Source organism: Lathyrus oleraceus, chromosome 1 (genome assembly GCF_024323335.1).
Source record: "Lathyrus oleraceus cultivar Zhongwan6 chromosome 1, CAAS_Psat_ZW6_1.0, whole genome shotgun sequence".
Lineage (NCBI taxonomy): Eukaryota > Viridiplantae > Streptophyta > Magnoliopsida > Fabales > Fabaceae > Lathyrus > Lathyrus oleraceus.
The window spans coordinates 389,446,704-389,456,913 of record NC_066579.1 but is presented as its reverse complement, the minus strand read 5'-3'; the positions used below and the strand labels follow the sequence as shown (position 1 = coordinate 389,456,913).

At 34.0% G+C, this 10,210-nt stretch overlaps 1 protein-coding gene across 1 annotated transcript; it reads left to right on the top strand.

Annotated features, from left to right (window-relative positions):
• Positions 1-6,842: 6,842 nt before the first annotated feature.
• On the top strand, positions 6,843-7,754 carry LOC127073574 (ABA-responsive protein ABR17). The gene is made up of 2 exons (NM_001426827.1): positions 6,843-7,094; positions 7,240-7,754. The coding sequence occupies exons 1-2, from the start codon at positions 6,914-6,916 to the stop codon at positions 7,530-7,532; spliced, it is 474 nt and encodes a 157-aa protein (NP_001413756.1). The 5' UTR covers positions 6,843-6,913; the 3' UTR covers positions 7,533-7,754.
• The last annotated feature ends 2,456 nt before the right edge of the window (positions 7,755-10,210 follow it).

Genomic DNA, 10,210 nt, shown 5'->3' with positions numbered 1-10,210 from the left:
TTCCCCTCGGAAAGGAACTTGCGACTGATTTGGTCTTGCAATCGTTGCCAGATAGTTTCAGTCAATTTGTCCTAAATTTCAATATGATTGATATGGACAAATCTCTTCCTGAACTGCTCGCCATGTTAAGAACTGCCGAGCAGAATCTGAAGACAAAAGGGAAGTCCATTCTGATGATCGGAAATGGAAAGAGACAGAACAAAAGGCCCACCAGGCAGGGTGATAAAGGGAAGGGCAAGGAAGTTGCCAAACCCAGACCCACTGTTACTGTTTTGAGGCCTAGTGGAGGCATAACAAAGGCAGGCACCTGCTTCCATTGCGGTAAGACCGGACACTGGAAGAGAAACTGCCCAAAGTACTTGGAAGATGACAAAATCTCCATTCACAGGAAAAGGTGAAAGAGCTAATGATCTTTTGGCCCTTATACATACTGATGTATGTGGACCACTGAACATTCCAGCCAGAGGAGGTTTTCAGTACTTCATTTATCGATGATTTCAGTAGATACGGTTGTGTGTATTTAATGAAACACAAATCAAAGTCCTTTGAAAAGTTCAAGGAATTCAAGAATGAAGTACAAAACCAACTAGGTAAGAATATTAAAACTCTTCGATCAGATCGAGGCGGTGAGTATTTAAGCCTAAAGTTTGATGACCATCTGAAAGAGTGTGGGATCCTATCCCAACTTACTCCTCCTGGAACACCCCAATGGAATGGTGTATCTGAGAGAAGAAATTGAACCCTGTTAGACATGGTCCGATCCATGATGAGTCACGCCGATCTTCCAAACTCCTTTTGGGGACATGCGCTATTGACAGCAACTTACACACTTAACCGTGTTCCATCCAAAAAGGTTGAGAAGACACCATATGAGATATGGAGTGGTAAGAAACCACATATGTCTTACATAAAGATTTGGGGTTGCGAGGTTTATGTGAAATGACAAGTTTCAACTAAGCTTGAGCCCAAATTTGACAAATGCTTATTTGTGGGGTATCCTAAAGAAACAAGAGGATATTATTTCTACAATCCTTCTGAGGGCAAAATGTTTGTCGCTCGAACCTGAGTTTTCCTAGAGAGGGATTTTATTTCCAAAGGAATCAGTGGGAGGAAAGTAGAACTTGAAGAAATTCAAGAATCACAAATTATCGATACACCTATGGAGGAATTAGAGCAGGAAACACAAGTGGTTGTGTAAGAGCAACCTGCTCAAGTAGAACAAGACCAGCGTAGGTCAGGCAGGATACGTCACCTGACTAAGATATATGGATATCTGATCTAGGTGATGTATTCCTCATGGATCAAGATGAGCCTGTGACCTACTCATGCAATCTTCGTTTTGATGAAACAGTGAAACTGTATGGATTTGTTAAGAACGAAGATGAGCCTTGTGTCTACAAGAAGGTTAGTGGGAGCATGATCGTATTCCTGGTATTATATGTAGATGACATATTACTCATTGGAAACGATATCCCTGCCCTGCAACAAGTAAAGTCTTGGTTGGGGAAATGCTTTTCTATGAAGGACCTAGGTGAAGCAGCTTATATATTAGGAATCAGAATCTATAGAGATAGATCATAAAATGCTTGGCCTGAGTCAGAGTACATAGACAAGGTGCTGAGACGCTTTAATATGAATGATTCCAATGGTTATGTGTTTTGCTTAAATGGTGGCGCTGTGAGCTTGAAAAGTTCAAAGCAAGATACAGTTGTTGATTCTACTACTGAGGACGAGTATATTGCTGCCTTAAGTGCAGCAAAGGAAGTTGTTTGGATCAATAAACTTGGCATAGTCCCTAGCATTGTGGATCCCATTGGTCTCTATTATGATAACAATGGTGCTATCGCATAAGCCAAGGAGCCTAGATCTCACCAACGATCCAAACACATACTTAGGCGTTATCATCTCATTCGAGAGATAATAGATAGAGGAGATGTGAAAATATGTAAAGTACCTACACTTGACAATATAGTTGACCCACTGACAAAGCCTCTTGCGCAGCAGAAGCATGATGGTCATACTAGATCAATGGGCATACGGGGTATGCCTGATTGGCTCTAGTGCTAGTGGGAGATTGTTGGTGTAAGCCCTAGAGGCCAATACATTTTGGTACTTGTATCGAATAATAAAAGGCATTCTCTTTATTATGGTTGATTAATAAAGTCCCTGGAATAGATAGTCCGTTTAATGTATTAAGTGTGTCTTAATCATGAGAACACATTAAACATAAGGACACTATTCCTAAAGTATCCGTAGTCGAGCTTTAGTGTGAAGTGGGATAACATTAAAGCATTCATACTATTATGTTTGTAGACTGATGATCACATCTCATGGATCATGGATAAAGAGTTATCAAGTCTTAAACATAGGTATGAATATTAGGAGTAATATTTATACCGGATTGACCCGCTATGAGAATACTATATAGAAAGTTATGCAAAGTGTCATAAGTCATTCTCATGGTGATAATAGTGTATACCACTCTTCGACCTGAAACCACTATGGATCCTAGATGTAGAGTCGAGTGCTTTATTGCTGATCCAACGTTGTCCGTAACTGGATAACCATAAAGACAGTTGATGGGTACTCCACAAAGCATGCTGAGGGACATGAGTGACCTAGATGGAATTTGCCCATCCTGCATAACAGGATAAATGTCTATGGGCCCAATATTGAACTGGACAAGGATGACACGGTCTATGCCTTGTGTTTAATATAGACATAAGGGCAAAAGGGTAATTATACACATAAGTATTATCACAGATGGTTTTGTCAGATCACATGACATTTTCGTGTCTTGGGTAGCAGTGATGTGTTGCTAGATACCGCTCACTGTTTATTATGTTAAATGCGTGATTTAATATAATTGCCAACGTCACGAAAACCTACAGGGTCACACACAAAGGACGGATTGATGAGAGATAGAGTAACTAAGGAGTACCATAAGGTACGGTGCCCTTAAGTGAATTATAGAACATCGTAAGGTACGGTGTACTTGCGTAGAATACGAAATATGGTAAGGTACCATGGGCTTAAGTGATTTTGGGCATATTATACGATATGGGCCAAAATACACTTAAGTGGGCTTTTAGCTTGAAGCCCACACAAGTGGTTCTATAAATAGAACCCTTGTGCAGAAGCATAAAGCGCGGTTGCATTATTTTTCGTTTTCTCTCACTCTCTCTCTCTCACTCAAAGCCTTCATTCGTACCAGCTAGCACTGAGATTGAAGGAACCCGTTCGTGTGGACTGAGTAGAGACGTTGTCATCGTTCAACGTTCGTGATCGCTTCGTGGATCTGCATCAAAGGTTTTGATCGTCGCAAGAGATCTGCACCAAAGGTTTCAATCCTCACAAGAGGTAATTATTCTATCACTGATCATGACCATTCGTAAGGATCTCTAAAGGAGAAATTTTAATTTCCGCTGCGTTTTGGACCGCAATTCTCCTTCAAAAGGTACATTCTCTAATCTCCACTTTCATTATACTGATCTTGAATCTTGAATTTACTTTGGTATTAGAGTGCTAACCATGCAGATTCACCTCGCGCCACCATAAAGGAGATCGGAGCCACCGTTTAAGATAACCAGTTAACCAAATCTATTAATTTATGGTTCCTTCACGGAGCCAGGGCTTCCATTTCTGGTTCCCAAATGGACCAGTGGCACAGTCTGTGGGAATAGACTTCAGATTCATGCGTTTTCCACTAAAATCATGTTTGTTTTGCAAACACCATCAAACAAACACGGAAGTTTCAGATCTAGACTCTTGTGGTTCATATACAGATATTCGATTTACTAGTTTGTAACCTCATTAGGTTACCAAATCAAGAGTGAATTAAACGCGGATCAACTTTTGATTTCTACGTTTTCCGCAAATTCACTTTTCTTTTATGTCTTCATCATTTTCAACTTCCTTAGATCTCAGAATCAGAAATCGCTCGAGAGCAGAGATGGAGATCGGCCAACTATTGCTTCCTCCCTACTTCTTCGGAGTCCAGATCTCTGATTTCTTCCACAACTCAGTAAGATAGCAAAAGTAAGTCTTTCACGCTCAAATCTAAGGTTGCGCTGAGGTCCGAAGAAAATTTCCCTCAAGGTTCGTTCCGCATTGAATTATGACATGAAGGTCGGTCAATGATATTTAAGGCTACCCTCGGCTCCTTCAGTTCCTGGAAAAGGTTTTAGGGAAATTATGTTGGACCGACCAAAAGCGCAAATGACCAAGGCCCAATCCATCTCAAATCCATTCTATTCGGACCAATATATAAAAATAGTTCACATGCAAACAGAAAGCTACAAGCTTTGATCTCTACTTTCAATTAATTCATCTTAAATCTTTAACTAACTTGGCGTTGAAGTGTTAATCATACAAGTCTACCTCGTGCTACCGTAAAGGAGATCTGAGTCATCATTCAAGATTACCATTTAACTAACTATATTCATTTATGGTTCCTTCACGGAGCCAGGGAATCCATTTCTAGTTCCCAGATGGAACATTTTCCAATAACCCGGTCATTAGAGCTTAATTCTGACCCGGTCGTCTCCTTCTCAAAATTCGGGGGACTTGAAATGGATATTCTCATTGGGCCTTATGCATCTTCCACTATTTTAATTATGAACATATTATCGTTAATCTAAACGTTGAAAACTTCATTCAGGACCATGCTGCATTTTGATCTTACACGAATGTATCCTACATCCATTTTGTCTTGTTTAACACTGCTGTCATTGGAGCATAGATAGATGTGTAATGCAGACATAATGAATTCAAAGAAGTTGGGTTTCATGCATAACAAGGAATTCAATAACATTGTAACCAAATAGCTCTCTCGTTATCTACATCTTAAGTTCTTCACTCTCTGATTTCTTTGAACCATTGTCCCAACCATTCACTTCCACCCTCGACTAATGCTCTTAAGTCCCCTTCCTCTCTTTACTCTAATAGACACAGGTTCACTCCCATAGAGATAACATGGATTGAGAAGTACCCTTGTATATATATGGAAGTCATTATGAACATTATATGACATTCCAAGGTCTTCCACTACTCCTATGTAGGCCTTTTTGAATCTTACCATATCTCTCTCCTCTATGTTAAATGTCAAATGAGCAAATGACGGTTTCTTCTCTCTTCCGAGAACTACTTGTTGTTTGTAGTTGGTGTGTGGTCTATAGTTGTTGTTTTTAACAACGTGTTCATATAATCTTTGGTCCCGATTGACTGCAAATGAGATTTTCTCCTTCATTTTGCAATGCCATTTGCCAATTGTGTGAGCCTATTTGTGTTGGTATTTTGCATAACAGTTATGTTATTCATACACCACATCTTACACCAAATACATACACCGTATAGACTGTTCACCGTATTTATACGGTGAACAGTGTTTTTTTTAAATTAAAAATAAAATTATGAGCAGTGCATGAACAATACCAGTGAAAAGTGATTGTGAACTGTGCCTTTAGAGTAATGAAATAAAGTTGATTAATGAAATATAAAAAGTTGGTTAATAAAGTGATGAAGTTGGTTAATACACGTCTAGATATTAAAAATGATTTTTACTAATAGACTAAAGTTGGTTAATAAAAAATAAAAAATTTGTTAGTAAAATTATGACGTTGGTTAATAAATGTTCAGTTGTCTAAATAAATTTTGAACAGTCAAATATAAAAAATTGGTTAATAAAATTATGAAATTGATTAATCACAAAATTTTATATCAATATTATTTTATTTAAAAAATAATAATAATAAAATATTATTTTTTATTTTTTATTTTTTAAAAAATATATTATTATAATATTTTACTGTTCAAAATATTAATGAAAAGTGAAATATGGTATAGGCGTAAGAAATATATTTGTCGGTGTTTTACATTCCTTGTGCAGTTGTTGTTGTTGGTTTCAGTGCCTGGACCATATCCTTTACTTGCTTGTGTCTCCATACTCCATGAATATCTAATACATATCCTTTGCTCTGTCTTCATCTTCATCTCCATCTCGTATTGTTGTGAAAAAGAAGGATGTGCTTCTATATATCTCTTTCATCCTGTCTCCTTCTTCCCTCGGTAACCTTGTGTGACTTCCATTTGCGCTTTGAAAAGTAGTTCCAACCAAAGTCTTCTATTTTGGTTGGTTATGCTATTATTTCAGACAAAATTTAAGTTGTTACACACTAACTGTTTTTGGTGGTTTTCCTGTACTATGATTGTAACATTGTGTAAAACTTCTTATAATTAATGCGAGAGTGAGTGTCACGCTTTAAAAAAACAAATTATTTGCACTCCTTTATAATTGTAACATTTGCTGAAAATTTTAGTTTTCATCCTATTAATTTAATATAATATTAATTATTGGTGTGTCAATAGTATTATTAAATATTTATTTTAAAAAGAAAAAATTGATGAAATAAAATAATTAATAATTATAAAATATTTATTTTAAATAAAAGTTGAGGAAATAAAAGTTGAGGAAATTTATTTTAAGATAATATAGACTAAGTAAATTTTGAATCTATCATGCTTTTTTCCACCATCAAAATCCGATCAACGACTAATCCAATTAGGAGATCAATTCTAATATCAAATAATTTCGACACTCTTTATCACAGTTGCAGATAATTGAACCGTAGTCCTTTCTACTGAATCTATCCACATTTTGAGTCATTGAGTGCCGACTAACTCATTTTGTTTTTGGCAACCCAAATAAAAGTTAGTCCAAATTATACATCACAAAGAGCACTAACCCAATAATATTACTATTTTAAGATCACACTCACCAACAACCGCAATGAGCTGTAGCCTACCAAAGTTCTATAAATACCATCCCTCACCATGTCTCAAACCTCATCACTAACTTATAAATCTCTTCTATTCATACACATAAACCACTCCTCACTTATTTATCCTTTTTATCATGGGTGTCTTTGTTTTTGATGATGAATACGTTTCAACTGTTGCACCACCTAAACTCTACAAAGCTCTCGCAAAAGATGCTGACGAAATCGTCCCAAAGGTGATCAAGGAAGCACAAGGAGTCGAAATTATCGAAGGAAATGGAGGTCCAGGAACCATCAAGAAGCTATCCATTCTTGAAGGTAATAAGAACATATATTGACTAATTATAACCTCTAAAACACTGACACCTCTAAAAAAATGCACGTACATGTTGAGTATGTGTCTGTGTCCGTGTCCGTATATGTGATTGTGTTTAAGTTGTTAATGATGATTGTTGTATTGTAGATGGAAAAACCAACTATGTGCTACACAAACTAGACGCAGTTGATGAAGCAAACTTTGGTTACAACTACAGCTTAGTAGGAGGACCAGGGCTACATGAAAGTTTAGAGAAAGTTGCATTCGAGACAATTATTTTGGCTGGTTCTGACGGTGGATCCATCGTTAAGATATCTGTGAAATATCACACCAAAGGTGATGCAGCTCTATCTGATGCAGTTCGTGATGAAACAAAGGCCAAAGGAACTGGACTTATCAAGGCCATAGAAGGTTACGTTTTGGCAAATCCTGGTTACTAATTAGTTGTATAATCTTCTACTTGGTTTGGTTTTGTTATGCGAATAATGAATGAATAAAGTGTTGTGATATGGTTTTTTAATTTACATGTGTGAGGCTATGTTGTCAAGTGTGAACTAGTGTCGGTTTGAGTGTGGTTTTGGGAGAATTTGGTTGGGTTGATGATGAGGTTTTGTACTATATGTATTTCTCTAATAAATAATGCAAAAGAAAAGTTCCTAGTACTTATGTGTCATTCTATAAAATGTTATTTTGTTGATATTAATATACATAGCTACCTAATGCACTAATCAAAGTAGTATATTTTTTTCTAATAACACTGTAAAGTAACAACTTTTCCTGATAGTGGAAACTAAACAACAAAAACCAGTTTTATAAAAATGGATAATTCATAACAACTTTAAAGACATTAAAATTACTTTAAAAATATATAAAAAGATAATTATTTAAGTGACAAAAACAATTGTTTTCACGTTTCGCAGAATAAAATTGTACTTTTCACAATTGATTCTACTTCAAATTAGAATTCATTTTATTATTATATTTTCTACAACTGACCTCTTTGTTCTTGTGTCCAATGGATTTGATTGTTTAGATTTTTTTTTAAATAATTTTTTAATAGTATTATATATTTTAGTGTAATTACAATGAAATTTTTCATAAAAATTTTAAATGAAAATTTGATTTGAATATTTTGTTATTTTAATTATTTTATCATTTTATCAAAAAAAAAAATTGATATCAAAATTTTAAAAAACCATTTAATTTTAAATATATTTTAAAGAATTTTTTATAAAAAATATTTTTTAAATACAATTTTTTATAAAGTTATGATTTTTCCTATATTTTGATTTTTATTAATATATATATATATATATATATATATATATATATATATATATATATATATTATTATAAATCTTTTAATTTATAAAATATAATTTTTGAAAAATTTATAATATTTTCAAAAAATATTTTTGTAAAAAAAAGTCTATTTTTAAAAGTTAAAACAAATTAGTCCTTAAACTTAATTTTATCATTCAATGCAATTTGCATAAATTTATTTGAATATAAATTATTTTACTTTATTTTTGACTAAAATTTATTTATAAAATTAATTTAGCTAAAATCAATTTTCTTTACTACAAAACCAAACACTAACTAAGACTTAGAACTCCATTTCCTTCTTTCTCAAAGGTTGCTAGCAGCCTCTGTTTTGTTTCTCTGCTGCAGGAGCAGCAACTTACTCACGCTTTTAAGGCTGCCTACCTTGGTAACACAGCAGCAACTCAATGGTCAAAGGTTTGACCCATTCAAAATGCATACACATTTTTCTTTTTCATCTTCCCTATATTTTTCTTTTCAAAATAAGTAGTATTCTCTATTTTATAATAGGGATGATAAAACGGACCAGAGTTTTTTGGATCAGTCCGCGCATTTACCAGTTTGAATTTTATATATGTCTATTCATTTAGTCTGCCACGTCTTAAGCCTCCCAAAAATGAGACGGGCTAAGCATTCAAAATATTTATTTTGATTGGTTAAAGATTATTATTTGAAATATAGTTTTATAACTTTTATTAGTGGTTCTATTTTAGGTATAAAAAATTGATGATTTTAGATTTTTAGTTTTCATTTTAATCATTTCTAATTATTGATTTGATATTTTAAAATTAAAATTAAAAAAAAATCTTTTAATTTATTAAAAAAATATCTATAAAATTTGTCCTCCAATCTTTACCTTGGTGGGATGGATTAGATTTTTAAGTCAATTTCATTTGACAGGTCTTTTTTTGTTGGGCTTAAAGGGAGGCAGAGTGGGGACAGTCCATTTTACCACCTCTATCTTGCAAGAAAGTTTATTTAACAAATTTCGTTTTCACGACTTTAATGGAAAAAAGTTGTTCTATCATGTTCACTTTCTTTTTACATCTAATCATTTTTATCATTGACAAAGTTTTTTTTTTAATTTGAATCATTCTCGTTAATATAAATATTCTCAAGTGAAAACGAATTTGTCTGCAACATCTTTTGTATCTAATGATACATCAATTCAATGTGCTTTAAACTAAAGTGAAATATTGGATTTTTACCTAAATAAATTACATTTTGATGGTCATAGAACAATACAAACTTCTCTTGCTCAACACTTAAATCTTGTAAGAATTTTTTTATCAACAAAAGTTATTTAGACCCTAGTTGCTTCAATATATTCAACCTCGACCAAAACATTGCCCTGCAAAATCTTATAATTAGGAGTATATTTCCTATAACTAATATCACCATACATATTTACATTTGTGTAGTCATCTAATAAATTATCGTTGCTTCCAAAAACGTAAGCACACTCTAGAAGTACCTCCAAAATATTTGAGAATTCGCTTCACTACTTTCCAATTATTTTACCATGATTAGAGAGAAACAAACTAGTAAAACCAACATCATGAGCAATATTTGAGCTTGTGCATACCATAGAACATCAAACTATCAAGTATGGATGCTAAGGAGCCTGTTTCATATCTTGTCTTCCTCACTTGTTAGACATTGTTCACAACTCAGTTTGAAATTATTAGAAAGTGGAGTACTCACGAGTTTTGAATTTCTCATGTTAAACCGATCCAACACCTTCTCAATGTAATATTGTTGACACAAATACAACTTACCATTCTTCCTATCACAA